The sequence below is a fragment of the Taudactylus pleione genome, unplaced genomic scaffold (assembly GCF_031769625.1).
Source record: "Taudactylus pleione unplaced genomic scaffold, aTauple2 ptg000225l, whole genome shotgun sequence".
Classification (NCBI taxonomy): Eukaryota; Metazoa; Chordata; class Amphibia; order Anura; family Myobatrachidae; genus Taudactylus; species Taudactylus pleione.
This window is the reverse complement of record NW_028284627.1, coordinates 837,042-859,156: the sequence shown is the minus strand read 5'-3', so window position 1 is coordinate 859,156 and position 22,115 is coordinate 837,042. Positions and strand designations below refer to the sequence as shown.

The window sequence follows — 22,115 nt, the reverse complement described above, 5'->3', positions numbered from 1 at the left end:
ATAGAGGGGAGACCCCAGGGCAAGTAAGTGCAGATTTTTTTTAATTATTTTTTTTATACTCCATTTCTGGAGTATATACGGTGTATACCTAGAGTGGCTTATTTGCCCCTTGGGTGTTGCTGTAAAGGTTCTAAAGCTATCCTCATTGTTTCAGCGAATCTTAATGAATTCTTAGAAATCTTGAATTTCATCCCTAATCACAGTGAGTATATTTACACCTAAAGGTGGCTGCATATTGTAAGTAAAGGCCCCCATACATCAGAGATGGATTGCAGCAATGTGCAATCGATTGTGTATAAAAATCTGCAATGTCTGGGCTTCACAGATCGCAGATTGCAACCAAAAAGTGATTGGAATTGTTTAATCAGATTGTCCAACATGTTGGATTTCACAGATGGATTGGGGCTGTAGATTGCTAGTGTATGGACATGATCAGCAGATTTGCAGACCGTTTCTAGCAAAATGATGGGCCTTTCAAGATTGCCAGATCTGTGTTTGCTGCAGTCGCTCTGCAAATCACTGAAAAAGATCTGTAGTGTATGGGCGCAGATTGCTCGATTGGGAAATCCTAAGATCGGGAAATAAATCTTCAAATTGTTTAATTGTGGTTTTCAGATTGCTGATGTATGGGGGCCTTAACTGATGATAGTAATAGAGATAATTCACTGAAAGTGAAAGTAGAGACCGATGAGCCAAAACTCAAGAGCAAGAGATTAATATACTATACACTATGTTTGTTATATACAAAAATTCTTCTGCATTGGCGTAATGTGGCGGGCATCGCCACCTAAATTAGGTATAAATTAGGCCACATCCTCTTATCCTAGAGGACCCTGTGGCAACTGTTTGCAAGGGTCCTTCCTTATGTACTACCAGGGGCGCCAAGAGGGAGGGGAGTTGTCTAGCAACTGAGGGCCCGATTCCATTGTGGACAGTATTACACAGCCACAGGGAAGTGGACGTGCAATGCTGTGCTACTATAATGCAATGCATGCATCTGCGATCCGAGTGCTGCGTACGAAGAATAGGGGGTATTTTTTAATATATTTTTGACCATCAAGCTGTAAATCTAAATATAAACTTGGCAGTATCATTAACATTATATAAAGGTCATAACTCTCTTAGCCAATCAGCGCTTCCCCCATTGACTTCAATGTACAGTATGTGTCTGCCTTGGTTCCGGTTTCTTTTTTTTTGTGTTTTTGTAGATCATGGACTTGTACATGGATCCAGGAGTATCCGATCCATGGGTCAGTGAGTACAGGATTTAAAAAAAATTTAATAAAGGACTTCCACATTCGGTGTCTGCATCCTGGAATTTTTTACATATTTTCTTTACAGTGGGACTACAGGTGCCACCAACCCTGCATGTCTGGGCATGCTGGCACTTGTTGTTTCACAAGTGCCAGCATGCCATGGCAGATTTGCTGGGACTTGTAGTCCCACTGTAAAGAACAATATTATGTTCTATATTTTACACAATTACCCAGCGCCCAACGCCACCATGGATGCAGGGAAGAGCCCTGCTGGTTGATCCTCGAGAGGGGGTACTTCTTTGAGGATTTCAAGCCCTGGGCTGTCCAGTCTGGGGCTGGTTTTACATTATGGTAGGGGGACACCACCTTGTGTGTCTCTATGCTATAGTGTAAGCCAGCCCTGTAACAAGGCTTGTTACACCCTGTGTACTGCCACCACTCCCCCCTCCCCCTAAGTGCAGATGCACCAGATGCAGTAGCTGAGGGGATCTGATGGTGCCACCCACAGGGCTCTCCGTCCCGTGTGACGGTACCGGCCGCACCGACCTCATTACGACCCTGGTGTAAGCTTTCCGACTGGTTCAACCTGCTGGTTACTGGAAAAACAGGGGGACCCTACACCTGTTTCCCCCAATTTTTCAGTACCAGATCGAGCTCAGAGGAACGTGGCTGGTTATGCTTTTGGAGGGGGACTCCAAGCTATATTTTTTCATTTTAACCCTTTATTTTTACACTGTAACACAACAAAGCATGCACGGAACATACTGATCTGTGCAGTGCTTTGAATCTGCTTCCAACTGACAGCAGATTCATAATTGTATTTGGCTGCAGAGTCTATCGTAAAGGGGGCATTCCGACTGAAGTCGCACATGGAAGAGGCAGATCAGCATTACCTTTGGATCTAAATACACTGCTTAGTAAATTTGTGATTTTGAGTCAAAAACATTCTGGCAATGTCCAGCGATTTGGTTTGAAATTCAAACTTGACTCTTAGTAAATTTACCCCACAATTCATAGTTATATAGTGGAAGAATCAGGGCCCCCAGAAGCTCAGAGTATATCTGGAGATGAATGATGTTTTTGAGGATATTGCGGCTGATACTCTATACAGTGGGAAAAACAGAGCATACATAAAACAGGGACATAATAAAGTAACAAAATAAATGTAGATGTGAGAACTGTGAGTAAGAAGGTCCTGCTCATGAGTGGCTTTACAATCTAGATGGAAAAAGACAGAGCTGAGACAAGAGGATCGGGTGCGGCTCTGAGTGGATATTGGGACACTTGTGAGGGTGCGTTAGTGTAGTTAGTATAGGTGGGAGCAGAGTAGGCTCTAGTACAGGGATGGGGTACATTTGGGAGTGAGAGGTGGTTATGGGAGAGAAGGTGGTGCACAGGTCACATGCAGGGGTGTAGCGGGGGTGGTTCCAGTGGAGCATGAGCTGCGGGCGCCAAAATGAATAGAGGGCATCATTCAGGGTTCCCTAATTCATGGTGCGCTACACAGTATAACAGCCTCCTGTTTGATCTCGGTTTGTTTTTCTCTATATCCTAAATAAGTTTCAGATCTGAGTTCCGTTTCTACATGTCATGCTCCCTCAAGCTGCCCAGATTGCCTCCCCTCCGGCCCTCCCTCCTCTGTGATCATCTTCTGTAACTTCCACTTTCCTGTCAGATTGATTACATTCACTTCTCACCTCTTTAATTCCCTCCCCTCTCTACCCTGTGGTCGGCTCTTTGCCCCTGTCCACTCTTTTCTTATTGGCTTCCGTCACCACTGCTCTCTGATCAACTCTTTGCCCCTCTTCTTTCTTATTGGCTTCTGTCACTGCCCCTCTCTGATTGGCTTTTGCTCTTCCTCTCTCCTTTCTTACTGGCTTCTGTCACCTCCCCTCTCTGATCGGCCCTTTCCTCTCCTCTTTGATCCCCTCCCTCCTTCTCTCCTCATTCATTTATTGTGCTTCAATGGACTTAAAAGTGACAGATCTGAGGTAAAATCCTAAACTTCAATTATAAGGTATTAGATTAAACAAAGTCACCGATTTGCTATATAAAGTAATGAGGTGTTCCCATGCATGACCACAAAGTGTTATTTGAAAGGTCTTTTAAAAAATATTAGGAGACTTGAAATAATAATAATGGTGGTAGACAGAACATTATTAGTACTCACATTAATATAGGTGCAATGTATATTTGCAAAGTAGGAGCATAGCTGAGAATGGAACTTCCCATAGGTGTCCCCACTCCAGTGATAGCTGCTTGGGGCAGTAATTGCAGCAATGAGCTGTGCACCCTGTGGAATTTCACTCTAGTTCATGTACTCTGTATTATTTATTCTGATCATTTTACTTTAATTGACAATCTCCTCTATTGACTAATAACATTGATTCAAAGGATATAAAAGTCAGATCCTATGTGCTATACATAAATAAAGCAGTGCCAAAGCAGCTACCCCTTAATATCAGATAGTGCATTCTATTCCCCCAATGCCCAGCGTGATACTGCCACTGTTTGCTGTTTTTCTCTTCACTTCAGTTTTCCCACCCAGGCTGGCCAATGGGACCTCAATGGCACAGTTCAGTACACAGGGAGGGTGACATGCACTTTCTCCAGGCGCCATGTTTCCATGCGACTCCTCTGATCACATGTACTATAGATCTTTAAGGGGTGTGGATGAGACTATTTCAAGATGAGGTTAAGATGTATGAAAGGGTAATGTCGATGAGGAATTTGTTGGTGTGTATTCCATAATGTACAGTATGGGGAGGAGGGTAGCGGAGATGTGTGGTTATGGTTAAAGGGACTGGATGTAAGATGTGAATGGAAAGTTTTGGGGTAGAACAAGAGTGTTGTCAGAGAATGGAGATTACACAGGGTGTGGGTTGGATGAGATATTGTCAGCAGCCACACGAAGGAGTAAGGCAAGGAAGGGGACATGGCAGGATGGATTACTTTGCAGCCCTTCTGGCTGGTGCAATGTCAGCACCCACCACTTGGACACACTTGGACCAGGACTGGTTGAGCTCAGTGTGTCCAGCAGCTGAAAAGTGATGGTGGTCCACTAGATCTTTGATAAATCCTTGTATTTGGTGTGATGATATTCCATAGCACTACTACACTGTGTTCTACATACGATTGTGGCTTGTGATGATGATGTTATGTAGGAGGTGTAGAACTGAGCTAATGTGCATTTATGAGCGGCTTTCCAACTGGGGCATTATGAGCCAGAGGGCACCTTTTAACACTTGGAGTTGGCAGAAATTGTGAGCAGTTTTCAGTGTAACTAACTACCAATGATGGATTTTACCTGGGGGCTTCCGGGCTGCAGGACTGACATCTTGCTCAGTAAAATCCGCAACACCCAGTGATTGCACTGGCAGTGGAAGGGATTGCTGTAAATCTTATGCCACACAGGCAGTCCTGGGGGGGAGGAGTTTATAATTTGAAGCCACTCCCACATCTATTGTACCAGCCTTATCTGATTCTAGGGAGTGCAGTGATGCAGTTTCTCCGGAATCACGCTTGTAAGTAGCAGCGGCCGCTGCCGCTGGAAATTACGCTCATTGTTTTGGTGAGATAAACTGAATTTTTAGCATTACCCATAATTTACTTTGTATGTATTTGTTTTTGTTTTGTTTTTTTTGTACATTTTTACATATATTTTTTTTTTCAGTTTGCATTGATCCAAAATATAGAGAACTGTAGACAATCATAAAATAAAAAGGCTTTATCTTTATTAGAATACTGATGCTGTTATTATCACTTTGTAGAAGACAATTACAATGATTATGCACTTTTTTCTTTCCTGACAGTTTCATTGCACTTTAAAGTAAACACCTAAAACATTTTCCTAATTACCAACCACAAAATACAACTTTGCCTGATAATTTACATTCACTGTAAAAAGTAAAGTGCTTATAATTGAATGTACATTGTGTTGCCGTGCCCTATAGTATGTATGTAATGCAGTAGCAGTAAAAACAATGACAAAAATATTGTATTTTTCAGTCGTTATATCATATATTGTCCAATAACAAAAATGCGGAGTTAAAATGTGAATATTGAATGTAAAATTTGAAAGATATTAAAATATGTAGAATTTCACATTACGGCCAAAAAATCCTCTGAACATCGTTGCTGCTTTTCCAAAAATATGTATTTGCGTTTATGAAAAAGACATTTTCAATATGGCAGCCCTCATGAGTAAGTCATACGCTGTATATATCAAATAGAGAAGACGTGTCCTTGCTCACAATAGATGGTGCCTTTTTTTTTTTTACATGTTTAAGTGATTATGAACCTAATTTGTAAACAAAGTATATCATCCTTTTAATCATCAAATAAACATGGATGACACCGACACCAGTTGTCTTACCAATACGCTTTGATTCTTTGTTGTAATTTAAGTTTATAGTCAACAGTTCTACTATCAACTAATGGTCTTTCCACAGTTCCAATAACATGACAGCAATGACGACAGCACTAGCAGGTAGAGTGGTTTAGAGAGGTACTTTGTATAGTGTTAGGATAAGAGTGCGGCAGTATAAACATTTGTGTAGAGTGTTATTTAGAACACTTTCGAGACAGACATTCACAGTTTGTGGCTTGTAACACTTCGTGTTCCATTGTGGTTCCATTGTTGCAATAGAGGAGAACTTTCATCGGCTCTGTCTGTTTAGCAGAACAACATATACACTGATCTTCCATACTGTGTGTCTCAGCGGCGTAAATTGACTTACTGGTACATTTGCCCTGAAACAAAAAATAAAAAATAGCTGTAGAATAATGTAAGTTGTAAAATCGTTTTGTGATGGACTCATAGGCGTGCACAATCTTTAGGCGGCCCCAACTCCTACTGATCATGACTAAGTGGTGGGATCGGCAGACACCAATCCAAAGTGTACCCTTTGGATGTGGTCAGGGGACTCAGACCAGCCACTTCCCTGACTGTCTTAGTTCCATTACAGCCCCTGAATAGAGCGCCATATACAGTTTTTGTTTTTTTTTATTAAATTTGCAAAAATCTCAAAATAACTTTTTACACGTTGTCATTATGGGGTATTGTGTGTAGAATTTTGAGGACAAAAATTAATTTATTCCATTTTAAAATAAGGGTGTAACATAACAAAATGTGGAAAAAGTGAAGCACTGTGAATACTGGGCCTGATTCAGAGCCGGACGCTATTTGCGCTTGCTCGTTCAGAAAAAGGGGCCGGCTATTTAAATTGAGCGCTCGCTCTTTGCGGTCTGTTGACGCCTCTATATCTGAGCGAGCGTCCAAGACATGCGCTCGATATTTTGTAAAGACGCCCCTTGGCCGTTCGCATCATACGTCATCTCCGCTCTTTGTTAGATTAATCGAGTACATCGAAAGGCGTATGAACTGCTCGCTATTCTTGTGGTAGCATTTTCATGCGAGCAGTTCAGGCTAAAAGACAACCAAGTGATGTGGTCGATGACGCTGCTTTGTTAATTATGCACACCCTTAAAACGCCCGTTTTGACCGTTTGGCACGCCTGCGTTCAGATCTCCACTCCCCGTTTTCAAGCACCTTCCCCTGTTACCACCCACAAACGCCTTATCCTGTCACTCAAATTAGCAGGCATTCGCTATTTTGCGAGCACACGATTTTCGACCGCACTGACTGGTTGGCGCATGCGCATTACAACCCATACGCATGCGCAGATGTGTGAACATCGCTCAGAGCGAACGAGCGGCCGCTTACGAGCGGCTCTGAATCAGGCCCACTTTCCGGATGCAATGTATATGGCACCGACTGTTCTGTGTGCAGGGTGGGTGGCGTGAGTCTCCTTATACTCATGGACCCATGTGCACTGCATACCCTGCACCGACTGTACAAAAGTCACTGATGCTGAATCCAACTGAGCTTCTTGATCTTACCTCACAATAGTACATATTGACTTGTCGTTTAGTTACGCAATTATCAACCTGGAGATACTTGAGAGAAGCAGTCGCCCTTTTACAGTCCGGCTCCACACCTAGAAAATTACATGAGAACAGGATGAAACTGAAGTCATTACAAGCAAATTTTTTTTTATACACAAGCAAGAACCACCAGACAGGGAGAATGATCCAATTTATCAGAGGTCTGTGTGTTCTGTAAAAGTCTGTTTATTGATTTTCAAACAGGACATGAGGAAGGAAATAGAAAGTATAACCGATATGGAAAGGGGAGGGGAGGGTATTGTATTCACATCAGAGCTTCAGAGAACCGAATGAACAATAGAACATTGATGATGGGAACAAAAGTCAAGCATGGGAGAGTAATATAATGTCATAGCTGACGTGGCTGGCACAGTGAGCAGGAATAGAGGTGAGGGAGGAAAGAGGGATATAAGAGAGAGAGAGAGAGGGAGAAGTGTGGGGAATAGAGGTTACCTGCGACAAGTGAAAAAGACAGGGATCAGAGACAAACATCAATTCTGCAATGGAGGAACATCCTGAAAATAAACAGTGGGTTTCAGGTGCAACAAAATTCATGGGGTGTGTCATGGGTAATGCTGGTGATGTATTCCATCTGCTACACATGACATACCCTTTGAATAATAGAGAGTTATGATGATGGAAGTTCAGGATTCTTCCAGCACAGACCAATTAGCACCAAGTATGTGGGGTATTAGACTTTGTGTGGTTTCGAGATGTCTGACACAGGACAGGGCAAACACCAGAAGGAGAGGGAGTCTGGTAAATGGACAGCAGTAATGCAGGGGATGAGGCAGTGGGACTTGAACCATAATGAAGCTATCTGAGGGCAATACTACCAAACATGAGACATGCTGCCTTCCTGGCCACAAAGACAACAGACAACAGCACGAGGGCGAGGAATCAGGGAAAATAGAGTGAAGTTATTTTGGGGACAAGGTACCAACAAAAATAGACCTCTTGGGCATTGTTTCTGATCCTGGCAGAGATACAGGTCTTGGAGAGGTCCAGACTAATTGTCTCCAAGTCCTCAGGATCAACTTGTGCAAATATTTAGTGGGGTGAATTGTACAGAAGAATTAGGCAGTAGAGGGTGGGTATGAGCCCACTGACTGCAAAAATATATTAGAGGGGATGGTGAACAGGTTTAAAGAGAACATCCATGAGGTAGCTTGTTTTTCTGGCAGACCAAATACATTTCTAGTCAGCTGCTCAAGTTTGAATGTGTTGGCTCAGACTTTAAGGGGCAGGGTCTGGAAAAGGGAGAGCATACATGGGGAAATATTCCTTTTTAGAGTAGAAATTCTACCCACCAAAGATGTAAAGGGATTGTTCCATTTGTGGACGACTGACTTTACCGTCTCAAGCAAAGGGGGAAAGTTTTTGTAGTGTAGAAGTGAACAGAAGTTTTTGTAAAATAGATCTCAAGGTATTTAAATTTGTGAGATTACATCTGTAATAAGAGAGGTCTTTTAAAGTAGATCTGTCACTATAAATTAATTAACTTAGACGCAAACACTAGCAGTTTTATACTGGAAGCATGGACATGAAAGGCAATGTTTAATTCTATGGGAACTTTGGGCCCGATTCAGAGCCGGACGCTCTGACCAGAGCGCTCGCTCTGAATCAGGGCCCTCCTACCTGAAAATGGAGCGGCCTCCTGGCCGCTCGCATAGCTGTGGGTGACCACCCACAGCATATGCGAGCGGCCAAAAAGATGGTCGCTATGGTCTTTGACCATCGCGACCATTGGGCTTGCGACGAGACCCTGCGGTAGAGTATCGCTGCCGCAAGCCCAGGAGTGATTTTGGCTCTATCAGGGCCAAAATCATTCTCACTGACATCACTACTGATGTCAGTGGGGCCGGCTTCAGACGGTAGGCGTTCCCATGGGAACGCCTCTGTCTGGCAGCCACGCCCCCGGCACGCCCACCAAAGGGGGCGTGCTGTCACTCACCATCGACAGCACGCCCCCTTTGGTGCGAGACCCCGATCGACGGATTTCTCGTCGCTCGCGCCGGGTCTCGCGCATGCGCATGACGGAGCTCCCTCCGTCGTGCGCATGCGCATTCGGCAATCATCGACCCGCTTGCGAGCGTCATTTGCTGGCGAGCGGGTCTGAATGATCCCTTTTACTCAATGGAGTTATTGGAAATTAAAAGGGAATGGAGAGTTTATTTCCAGCCGCACAAAACAATGGAGAGGTTTAGGGAGAGATTTATGTAATATTATTTATTTATATAGCACCAGCAATTACACAGCGCTGTACAGAGACTGTTTGTCAGTCACATCAGTGTCTACACCAAAGGTTCCCAACCACGGTCCTCAAGGCACGCTAACAGTCCAGGTTTTAAGGATAACCATACTTAAGCACAGGTGTCTTAATTAGTACGGTTATTGATAGATCCAAGTTGAAGAAAGGACCTCTGACATCACAACCACGTGGCCGCTACAGCAACCGGTCAGCTACCAGTGTTACTATACATGTGGGCATAGAGGGAGAATATAAACCTGTGGCGAGCGAAGCGTAAAATAACAGCTTCATTACATCTAGGACCCCAATTTAGTTTATGTTTATAGACTGCATCTTCTGCATCAGGGGCAGGCAATCTGTGTCACTCCAGCTGCTGTGGAACTACACATCCCAGCACACCCTGCCATTGTTTTAGCATGCGTAACAAAATAAACTATGACTGCCACGCTGGGATGGAATCGGTATGTAATGCCGCCGGATGTATTGCCATCGGACTAAGGGCCTCATTCAGAGCTGCTCGTAAGCGGCCTCTCGTTCGCTCCAAGCGATGTTTGCCCAACTGCGCATGCGTACGGATCGTTATACGCATGCGCGAACCAGTCAGTGCGGTCGAAATTCATGTGCTCGCAAAATAGCGAATGCCTGATAATTTGAGTGACAGAATGAGGCGTATGTGGGTGGTAACGGGAAGGTGCTTGAAAACGGGGAGTGGAGATCAGAACGCAGGCGTGCTTAAAGGTCAAAACGGGCGTTTTATGGGTGTGCATAATTAAAACAGCAGCGTCATTGACCACGTCACTGGGTTATTTTATAGCCAGAACTGCTCGCAAGATTGTGGTAGCAAAAACCAACCACAAGAATAGCGAGCAGTTCATACGCTGGTCGATGTACTCGATTAATCTAATAAATAGCGGACATGACGTAGGATGCGAGCGGCCAGGGGGCGCATTTTTCCAAAAAACGACCGCAAGTTTTGTTCGCTTGTTCAGACCTAGAGGCGTGAACAGACCGCAAAGTGCGAACGGTTCATTTGAATAGCCACCCCTATTTTCTGAGCGAGCGCTAATTGCGTCCGGCTCTGAATCAGGCCCTAAATACCAACGCTGGAAGACCGAACAGTCAAGATCCAGACTGGGGCTGATACGTACCCTAACCTTCCTCTCTCCCCCCAACCCTAACCCTCCCTTAGTGGTGCCTAACCTTCCCCCAATGATGCCTATCCCTAGCCCCCCCTTCCCGCACCCTACACCTAACCCTCCCGGGGGGGAGTGCCTAACCCTAACCTCCCCCCAGTTGCGCCTAATTCTAATCGCCTCCTTCCCCTAACCCTATGGGGGGGGTGCCTAACCCTAAGTCCCCCCCGGGGGCGCCTAAAACTAACCCTCCACCCCCTGCGGCTAACAGTCCCTGCTTACCTTCGCTCGGGATGCCAGGTGTCAGGATTTTGGCCTCTGGGCCTGATTCAGACCCGGTCGCAAGCGCTGAGCGCTCGCAACCGGGTCGATGGTGGCCCAGAGCGCATGCGCACGACGGAGCCGGCTCCGTCGTTCGCATGCGCGAGATCCGGATAGCGACGGGCAACCCGTCGCTCCGGGTCTCGTACCAAGAGAGTACGAGTCACAGCACGCCCCCTTTGGTGGGCGGGCCGGGGGAGTGGCTGCGAAAACGGAGGCGTTCCCATGTGAACGCCTCCATTTGGGGCCGGCCCCACTGACATCAAGAGTGATGTCAGTGGGAGAGATTTCGGCTCTGTTTGAGCCGAAATCTCTCTGGGGCTTGCGGCAACGAGACCCTACCACAAGGGTCTCGTCGCAAGCCCATCTTCCTGGCCGCTCGCTATAGCTGTGGGTGGTAACCCACAGCTGTGCGAGCAGCCAGGAGGCCGCTCTGAAAAAAAAAATAGCCCGGCCTTGATTCAGAGCGAGCGGTCTGTCAGAGCGCCCGGCTCAGAATCAGGGACACTGTCTAAAGATAGGCATCGGGATTTAGACACCTATCTTTAGGACAGAGTCAGGCTTCCAGCATCGGAATTCCGACGTCTGGCATTCCGGACGCCGGTAAATAGACTGCATCCCTGCTGGAATATGTAGTTCCACAGCAGCTGGAGTGCCACAAGTTGCCTTTCCTGTTCTACATACTGCAGAGATTTTTTATGTCATAGGCTGAAACTTTTCTTCCGAATATAACATCTCTATTAGTCTATGAAGAGGCAGCTAGAACAGGGAAATGCTCTGCTAGAGGCAAATAATACTAATACTACAGGTTGAGTCTCCCATATCCAAATATTTCAAATTACGGAATATTCCGAAATACGAAATTTTTTTGGCATGACTGAGATAATGAAGCCTTTGATTTTTGATGGTTCAATGTACACAAACTTTGTGTAAGGCACAGATTATTAAAAATATTGTATAAAATTACCTGCAGGCTGTGTGAATAAGCTGTATATAACACATAAATGCATTCTGTGTGTATATGTGGGTCCTATTCCCAAGATATTTCATTATACTATGCAATTATTCCAAAATACAGAATATTCCATTATCCAAAATACCCCTGGTGCCAAGCATTTTGGATATGGGAGACTCAACCTGTACTACTAATAATAATAATCTGCAAATTATTAATATAAACTGTAAAGGTCATGATCCACAAAGAGGGGCTGATGCGGGTCAGTTTTGCGGACCTATCCTGTGTGTCTCACAAATTGCGCAAGCCGAACACACGCAACAACAGACGATGCAGAGTCATACACAACTCCATACCTCCCAACATTGACATGGGGAAAGCAGGACTCTGCGCATGCGAAAAAGGGTTGTGTTGTCCCCATATGGGGGTGTGGCCTTGCATAATGGGGGTGTGACCACACCACATGCCCCCATTTTTCATCAATTTGGGGCATGTACAGAGCTTCTGGAGCTGCTGGGCTGCCCCAAGTCGCTCTCTGTAATGGTTGGATGGTATGCGCATCTATTCATTCACTACGCAGAGCAAGAGGTGAGAGAACACCCACCCTTTCCCCTCCTGAAGGACACAGCAGCCCGTGGGTGAGACAGTGCCGTGAAAAGCAGAACTGATACGCCACAATCGGGATGGTTGGGGGGTCTGCTACTCACATGCATTTTCACTTGTGGGTGAAGGGGTGTATCTGGGAGGAACAGTAATGAGAGTTTGCATGGAGCCAAAGTTTAGCCAGTGCGTGGAATATGCAGGGCTGTGTGTGTGCATAACTGCACTTGTTTCCAGATGTAACCTCTGCACCAAGGATAGGGCTGTATCAAAGCGCACGAATAGCGATGGTCCGGCCGCAGAGACACGCACAACTCGGCATGTGGGTCAACATAAGCATTTAGCTCTGTGCACACAATATGGGATCCATTACAGCCGGCTTAACCTCTTCTCTGCCCCAGAATAAGCTATTTTAATGACAATATTGCGATAGAAAGAATTTTAGAAACAGCAACATCATAAAATATCATATTTAACATGATAAATAAAACAATACAGTTTGAACAAGGCAATAAAAATATAGCAAAATATGAGCAATGATTTATAATAATTGGTGACCCCTATAAAAATAGATAGAAATAATAATAAAAAAAAAATCTTATGAATTTAAGAATTGAACTTCAAGAAGTTTACAACAAATGGGAATATATCAGCCTTATTTTCATTATAATGGAGATGGGGTTGATGCTCTATATAGTTTATTACAAATATTTTGTTTCAATGAGAAATATGCTTAATATTCAGTATTACTCACAGATATTGCAGCACGAATCTTCCAGCTTTTTAACTGTACCCTAAATTGGAGAATAGGATATGGATATGTGAGTTGTGTATGTAGCATATATATATTGCTAATTCATATCTAGCTATTTTGCATTGTTTAAGATAAATGTAATTTTTAAAGAGGGCTATTAATTGGTTTGTAGTCATGTTGTCGACAGTCATAATGTTGTAATGTTAAGACATCGACATTTGCAAATTGTCGACAAGGACAAAATGTTGACATATGGACAGTGAAAATGATGACATTACCGTTAGGATTAGGAGTTATAGTATTACCTGAAAATGCCTTGTCGACATTGTGACCATGTCGACATGTCATCCGTGTTAATTATTGAAACGCTGAACATCTTGACATGTTGTCTGTCGATCTAATATACCGAACTATTAATTATGTATGCAGAGCAGCCCATACTGAGGCACTAAGTTACCTGACTTGCTTGAACACGCAATATACAGTATATGCAGCATTGGCGTAAGTGGGACATAGCCACAGGTAAGAGAAAGCGCCAGGGGACTTGAGGTCTGCTTTTTCATTGTGGCTCCATTAAATCACATACTCAGTGTCATTAAATGTAACAGAAGAGGCTAGTTTATTAGAATATTGGTGGTCTATGGAGGCCACATAATCTTATCCAGGCTCGGACTGGACCATCAGGGATTCGGGTATTTCCACGGTGGGCCCCACTGATTTTAGGCGATGCCCCTTTCTATGAGAGGCGGGACTTAGCAGGCCACGGTTGGGGGGGGTGCTGATGGCACCAGCTGACAGGCTTTCTCCCTGGCCCCAGCCGCCGTCAGCGTACTGCTGATCCCCAGGCCTTGTCTGATCATGACTTCAGACGATTGGTGAGCCGGCGCCACCGGCAGGGGTGGAGTCACAAGCCAGAGAAGTTCGGAGGAATGCACTGCAGGTTAGTGCTAGAGGTGTTGGGAGGGTTTTTAGACAATGCGATCTGTGAGGAGGGGGGGCTGTGTGGAGGATAATGTGATCTGTGGAAGGGGGAAACGGTGATCTGTGGTGGGGCTGCTATGTGACTGGGCAGTGTGATCTGTGTGGGGGGGGCTGCTGTGTGAGGGGGCAGTGTGATCTGTGAGGGGGGAGCTGCTGTGTGAGGGGCCAGTATGACCTGTGAAGGGTGGGCTGCTGTGTGAGGGGACGGTGTGATCTGTGTGAGGGGACAATGTGATCTGTGTGAGAGGATAGTGCGACCTGTGGGGGGGCTGCTATGTGACAGGCCAGTGCGATCTCTGGGGAAGGGCTTCCGTGAGGGGGGGCTGCTGTGTGAGGAGACAGTGTGATCTGTCAGGGTGGAGCCTGCTGTGTGAGGAGTCAGTGTGATCTGTGAGGCGGGGGGGGCTGCTGTGTTAGGGGAACTGTGAGGGGGGCTGTGTGAGGGGACATTGTGTTCTGTAAGGGAGTCTGTGTGAAAGGATAGTGTGATCTGTGGGGGGGGCTGTGTGAGGGAACAGTGTGATCTGTGAGAGGGCTGTGTGAAGGTACAGTGTGATCTATGGGGGGGGGGGTGCTGTGTAAGGGAAAGTGCGACCTGTGAGAGGACAGTGGGGGAGATGTATTATAGCAGCACGCATCATGGCACTATAACGCTTCCTGCTTCACCTCTTTACCAAGGCGGAGCAGGAAGCACTAACGATAAGATGTATTAACATCTCATTGGCCAGAGCGGGGGAGTGAAAACTCTCCTTCCAGCGATCCCCAGCTGAGCACAGAATGCATCAGCCTAGTGCTGATGCGCTGTGTCTCACTCCCGGCCGGATCCGCTAGTACAGCCCCCGGAACTGGCAGCCGCCACAGCAGGGACACTGCTGTCCCTGCTGTGGTTGTAGGGCAAAGTCAGCTGCAGCTGTCGATAGTGATAGCTGCAGCTGTCGGAACAGTTAGGTCGAACTGACTGTTCATACATTGCCCAGGTTATTGGCGCTGCTATCTTGTAGATAGCAGCGGCGAAAATGAAAGGGGTGCATACCATCCAAAAAAAAATTTCTGCGGTGGGTTGGAAGTTTTTCAGCGGGCCCCTAACATTGCAATCCTCTGGTGGTCCCTTCATGTCCCAGCCCGACACTGATCTTCTCGGTAAACACATTTTTGAAGTGCACCCAAGGGCTCATAACAATGTGAGTGGCAGGTATTTCTAGAGGACAGTTTCCAAGTGCTAGATTTTAGTGGGAGCGTGGCCAGCCCATGAGGAGGTCATAATTAGCACTTAACAAGCTACAGTCTGCCTTATACAAAGTGCAGTGTATGTTATACATCAGGCATATAGAGGGCCAGCAAACACAGTGAGCCGCTAAAAGCGGGAGTATGGACAGGCCCCCTGAGCTGAATGTTTTGTTTTTAGGATGTGGGCAAAAGTAAACAGTCCCCTGTTCTGCGGAGCATTGGATAGTGTATGTAATGCAGTATTAACATTATAGATGGTTTATAGTATAGGCTGTAGGGGAGAGAGTCTAAAAAATTAACTTTCTGTTCAATCGTATTTAACGTAAGTGGTGAGGAAAAGGTTAAACATCTACTGTATAATAAACAATATACACATATAATATAACTAGTAGGAGACAGAACTGAGCTTTCGAAGCACACATTCTCCCACCTCATGGTAAGACGCCTGTCTCTTCTTGCTGGCAGTTGCTCTCTGTTCATCTCTGTTTCAGTGCTCTGATTGACACACACACACAGCCACTAGGCATGCACAGCAGCTCCTTTTCATCCCTTATACTGCATGTTGTGGCTGCTGCTCTTATAATATCATATTATATACGACTGCTATTGTGGTCAAGATTTATGCCGCTTGACAGGGAGGGTTTGCGGGCAACTGGAACCCCCCTCTGCATTTGTCTATGGTGAGTATGTATGTGGTCATTGGACACAATGGATTCCACTGTCAGGGACTCAATCTACATGCGTTGTACCAGCCTTGTGCATTCTAGTAAACTCATGTCATTGTACTCTGGTAGGTATGAGGCTTTACAGGCACTTCTATAATGGTCTTCTGATCTCAAATGCAGGAAATATCTATGCAAATTGCTCTTCTTCATTGCTTCAAGCTCTTACTAGTTGCCTTTAAAAAAGAAGTACAAAAATATATAATTTCAGTTATAAATTTACACGCACCCCATCTGCCAAACATTTTTCTTCATTCAATTGGGCGCATGTAGTCACTCTAATTTCCACCGTCAAGTCTCCTTGTTTGTTTGTTTTGCAGGTGTATCGGTGACAGCCGTCTTGTAAGCTTTCATTTAGCTGCAAGGACAAGACATGCTCACGCAACGCACTAACTTCCCAACTCACATGCAGTTCCCATGTTTCACTCCTAGAATTCTCCTAGAAACGCTTGATATGATTTAGCATGCCTTATTGGCCTTATTTGATCACATGGGGATCGCATTATAATATTTATCAAGGGAGGTTATAAAGAGCTCTCCTAGTCATAGCCCCCTCCAGCGCTATTTACTAAAATAGATCTGGCCAGCGAATGGTTCTGCATTCTAGAAATCTGGCAACTGCTGATGTGGCTTAGAAGCTGGAGCCACATGTGTAGCCCTGCACTAATAATTCTATAGCCATAAAATGTTTTTCTTGTGAAAGCTTCAGCAATAGTAATTTTGAACATTTTAAAGTGACATGTGTTGCAGCTATCAACTCACTTGTCCTCCAAATTAAAAAACAGAAAAAAAAATTATATATATATATATATATATATATATATATATACATACACACAGTCAGGTGCATAAATATTGGGACATTGACAGAATTTTCATATTTTGGCCTCTATTCACCACCACAATGGCTTTGAAATGAAACAAACAAGATGTGCTTTAACTGCAGACTTTCAGATTTAATTTGAGGGTAATTACATCCAAATCAGGTGAACGGTGTAGGAATTACAACGGTTTCTATATGTGCCTCCCACTTTTTAAGGGGCCAAAAGTAATGGGACATACTCAACAATCCTAAATCTAACTTTCACTTTTTAATACTTTGTTGCAAATTCTTTGCAGGCAATTACAGCCTGAAGGCACAGAAACAGACAATTCTCAGGTGCACAACTCTAAATTATTAATAATATAGACCTACCCGAAAGAGGTTACCTGGATATGGTGGGTAGGCCCATAACCTTGGCCATGATTATGCTAAAAACCTCTATTGATTGCAAAATGTTATTGCATTTATATATATTATTAATAATTTGGAGTTGTGCACCTGAGATTTGTCTGTTTCTGTGCCTGCAATTAGTCTCATCAGGTATCACCTCTCATTATATATATATATATATATATATATATAGCCAGATTGTGCAGTCCAGAAATCTTTTCCAATTACAGCCTGAAGTCTGGAACGCATAGACATCACCAGACGCTGGGTTTCATCCCTGGTGATGCTTTGCCAGACCTCTACTGCAAATGTCTTCAGTTCCTGCTTGTTCTTGGGGCATTTTCCCTTCAGTTTTGTCTTCATCAAGTGAAATGCATGCTCAATCGGATTCAGGTCAGGGGATTGACTTGGCCATTGCATAACGTTCCACTTTTTAGCCTTAAAAAACTCTTTGGTTGCTTTTGCAGTATGCTTCGGGTCATTGTCCATCTGCACTGTGAAGTGCTGTCCAATGAGTTCTGAAGCATTTGACTGAATATGAGCATATAATATTGCCCAAAACACTTCAGAATTCATTCTGCTGCTTTTGTCAGCAGTCACATCATCAATAAATACAAGGGAACCAGTTCCTTTGGCAGCCATACATGCCCACGTCATGACACTACCACCACCATGCTTCACTGATGAGGTGGTATGTTTTGGATCATGAGCAGTTCCTTTCCTTCTCCATACTCTTCTCTTCCCATCACTCTGGTACAAATTGATCTTTGTCTCATCTGTCCATAGGATGTTGTTCCAGAACTGTAATGGCTTTTTTAGATGTTGTTTGGCAAACTCTAATCTTGTCTTCCTGTTTTTGTGGCTCACCAATGGTTTACATCTTGTGGTGAACCCTCTATATTCACTCTTGTGAAGTCTTCTCTTGATTGTTGACTTTGACACATATACACCTACCTCCTGGAGAGTGTTCTTGATTTGGCCAACTGTTGTGAAGGGGTTTTTCTTCTGTCATCCACCACAGTTGTTTTCCGTGGTCTTCCGGGTCTTTTGATGTTGCTGAGCTCTCCGGTGCGTTCTTTCTTTTTAAGAATGTTCCAAACAGTTGATTTGGCCACACCTAATGTTTTTGCTATCTCTCTGATGGGTTTGTTTTGATTTTTCACCCTAATGATGGCTTGCTTCACTGATAGTGACAGCTCTTTGGATCTCATATTGAGAGTCGACAGCAACTGATTCCAAATGCAAATGTCACACCTAGAATCAACTCCAGACCTTTTACCTGCTTAATTGATAATGAAATAACGAGGGAATAGCCCACACCTGTCCATGAAATAGCTTTTGAGTTGATAGTCCCATTACTTTTGGCCCCTTAAAAAGTGGGAGGCACATATACAAACCGTTGTAATTCCTACACCGTTCACCTGATTTGGATGTAATTACCCTCAAATTTACTCTGAAATTCTGCAGTTAAAGCACATCTTGTTTGTTTCATTGCAAAGCCATTGTGGTGGTGAATAGAGCCAAAATATGAAAAATCTGTCAATGTCCCAATATTTATGCACCTGACTGTATATATATATATATATATATATATATATATATGTTTAAATATCCTCCTACATTAGGAAGAGTTTGGCACTGGAACTTTATTTTTATTAAACCTTGATTGTGTGTAATTTAGTCAATAGTCAGCCTTCTGTTGACTTTACCTTATTGGCTTGTACATGTTCTCCAACATTTACTATAAATATCACATAATCTTTTTAGCTTCCTTCTGCACATTTCATGTATTTATACACTATAACCAGCAGAGTTGTTTATTTTCCTTGCCCTAAGATACATAGGGCTGCCAAGAGCTCAATCAAACTTGTTACTAGAGAGGGCGTGGTCACTTGTGGGGCCAAGTTCCCACCCTGTAGTGCATACCAGGGACCTCCGAAATAGCTGCACACTAGCTGGTAGTATGTATGTCTAGAGGGTGTGTAGTGCAAATAGTTGTGCAATCTGCATTGGATAGAACCATATCCAGATAGTAGCTTTGTGGTTTCCCCCCAAAACAATAAAAAACATCTTTCCTGATGTTATAAAAATAATCGCATTTGTAAAACTTGCCAGGGGGCATATGCAAGTAAAGAAAGTCATCGGAAAGGTGTAAAATCCCTTTAAATGACACCTCCATTGCAACAAATACTGTATGCGTCAAAATAAACATATTTTTCAGCAGCTATTGAGATGGCATCACCAGCTATTGAGATGGCATCAGAAGCTATTGAGATGGCAAGTTCAGAAATCTACAGGTTCTGATTCTCCACCTAATTGTGAACTATAATTTTTATTATGTTTTCTTTGTAAGGCTGCACAAGAGATCCGTATTGCTGAATATAAGGGATAAACCTGACAACAAAAAACATTAGTACAGAATAGTACAGACAGTATTTAAATTCACATAGATACATAATTACAGTGTGCAGGTAGCATACAGTAATTATGCAGAAAAGATACAGCTAAAGAATTCTGTCATATGAGCTTCTAGTCAATCAAAGTTATGGGTGGACACAATGGGGAGAGGAGGACAGAGACTGCAGAGTTAGGATGGGAGGTTGTAAACTAGAATTCAAAAAATATTTTTAAGAGCACTCGTGAAGGCAGAATGAAATTCTAATGGGGCATTTGGACAAGCAGGAGGAAAACCAGGAGAGAGCAAAGCCCAGTGGAGTGGAGGGTTTGGAGGATGATGGTCAAAGGTGTAAAATGCAGCTGTATGGTCAAGAAGAATAAGAATATAGAATTGGCCTATGGATTTGGCCATGAGGAGTTCATCGGTGACCTTGGTGAGGGCTGATTCAGTGGAATGAATAGACAAAAAGCTGGATTGAAGGGGTTCTAAGAGGCAGTGGGTGGAGAGGAAGGTGATGAGGTGGTTGTATACAAACAGCTATAGGAGCTTGGATGCAAAAGGAAGAAGTGAAATGGGACAGTAGTTAGCGTGGGAGTAGGGTCAAGAGAGGATTTTTTTAAGACTCTGAGAGACCAGGGCATGCTTGGAAGAAAGGAAGATGCCAGAGGAGAGACATAAATTGACTAGGTAGGCAATATGGGATTATGGTTGGAGGGAATGGAGTCAAAGGATAGGTAGTGGATGGAGAGGAGGGCAAGGACTTTATCACAGGAGACCGGGCTGAAGGAGGATAAGGTTGGCAGTCTCAGCAGGAGAAAAGGGGGAGAGAGAGGTGAGGCCATGAGCAAATATTATAGCAGATGTATTCTATTTTGGATGTGAAAAATGCAACTGCCTCCAGAGGCACGATGTATAGTGACAGCCCTTCTGGAGACAGTGGGTCAGAGAAGAGCACCAGGGTTGTGGAGGAGACCCTCAAAGATGTCAAAAGCTGCAAAAGCAAAGCCAAGTGCATGGTCATAGAAGGAGTCAGTTTTAGAAGGCCAAGTGAGGGTAGTAATGAGGGAGAGAAGGGGGACTAGGGAGGAGGAGAAACAAGTAGGGTAAAGGGCATCAAAGTTTGTGTGCGTGTGTGGGGGGTAATTCTGATGGAGAGAGGGTGGTGTTTAGGGAGGCAGACTGTTGAAGTTGGAAACAGTATAGAGATGAGAGAAGGCAAGATCGAGGGAGTGTGAAAGTGGAAGAAGACCATTGGGAGAGGCTAAATGAGGAGGGGAAACAGAGAACTTTGGAGGTAACAGGGTGAAATAGATCACTAATCAGGATATTATAGCCCTCATTAAAGGATTATTGAAAATATAATTAATGACAGCATGATCGGTATAATAGTAGTAGAAAGTAGAAATAGTATTATGTAGTACAGATAAATCTTACACTATTAAATGATGACCCATCTACTCATAAAAGCATTAGATGTGAAAGCTAACCTCTAAGTTGACTTGTGTTCCGTTTTGCAATATGGCAGGGCAGGATGTTAGCAAACATTTACCGCAGCAAGCTCCATCCACCTTTTGTAAAACTGATCTCTGCAAAGAAACTGGTAATTTAGTACAGATACCACATCCAGTGCTACTTTCTGATGGTACTCAATTGTAGCCAGTACCAACACTTACTAGGAAGATACTTACCTGGCCACAGGACCTTCAGCAAGCCAGAGGTGAGTACTGATACCTGATACAGTATACATCCCTGCATGCCTTGCCAGAGTTTTGCTGTTAGGACATGCATAATCTGTGGCAGGACATGCTGAGATGTATAGTTTAACAGTAGCTGAAGTGCCTTAGATTGCCTACTCATAACAGAAGGACATGTGTGATGGTAAGGTTCTCTTTTGACAAGAAATGGCTTTTTGAATCCCACCTTGAAAATGATAATACTTACAATTATTTTGCTCAGTAGAGAATTCCCCTATGCGGACACTCAGAAAAGTGTACCCATGATGATGCCTTGGGCTGCATAACTTATTTTTGTCTGAACGGCTACGACCTGTAAATAATCCATGTCCAACGGGCGATCTGAACGGAGCAAGTCATCTGAAGCCCCGGATTCTACCTGTGTTCAGTATCCGGGGTCAGAGCAGGGCTTCAGTGTGGCAGGGGTATTAGTGTTCCTTATCGATTTGAATGATTGACAGAGTATTATTGATTTGTCGCAGTTAAATACAATTTTAAGCTGCCTGCAATGTATATTCACATAATTTATGTATTAGCATGTCTTTAATTTATTACACATAAACAGTACTGCTTTGAGCAATGTATACATTATAATTTTGTTTTATAATAAATAGTTATAAATATG

At 43.9% G+C, this 22,115-nt stretch overlaps 1 protein-coding gene across 1 annotated transcript in view; it reads right to left on the bottom strand.

The window, feature by feature from the left end:
- Nucleotides 1-4,968: 4,968 nt before the first annotated feature.
- Nucleotides 4,969-22,115, bottom strand: part of VWF (von Willebrand factor) — a 304,519-nt gene continuing 287,372 nt past the window's right edge. Inside the window, exons 48-52 of the mRNA XM_088478900.1 lie at nucleotides 21,245-21,343; nucleotides 16,376-16,504; nucleotides 13,217-13,256; nucleotides 7,158-7,255; nucleotides 4,969-6,008 (exon numbers count right to left, since the gene is read on the bottom strand). Coding sequence (XP_088335026.1) covers nucleotides 5,820-6,008; nucleotides 7,158-7,255; nucleotides 13,217-13,256; nucleotides 16,376-16,504; nucleotides 21,245-21,343 — 555 coding nt within the window. The 3' untranslated portion in view covers nucleotides 4,969-5,819. The remainder of the gene's footprint in view (nucleotides 6,009-7,157; nucleotides 7,256-13,216; nucleotides 13,257-16,375; nucleotides 16,505-21,244; nucleotides 21,344-22,115) is intronic.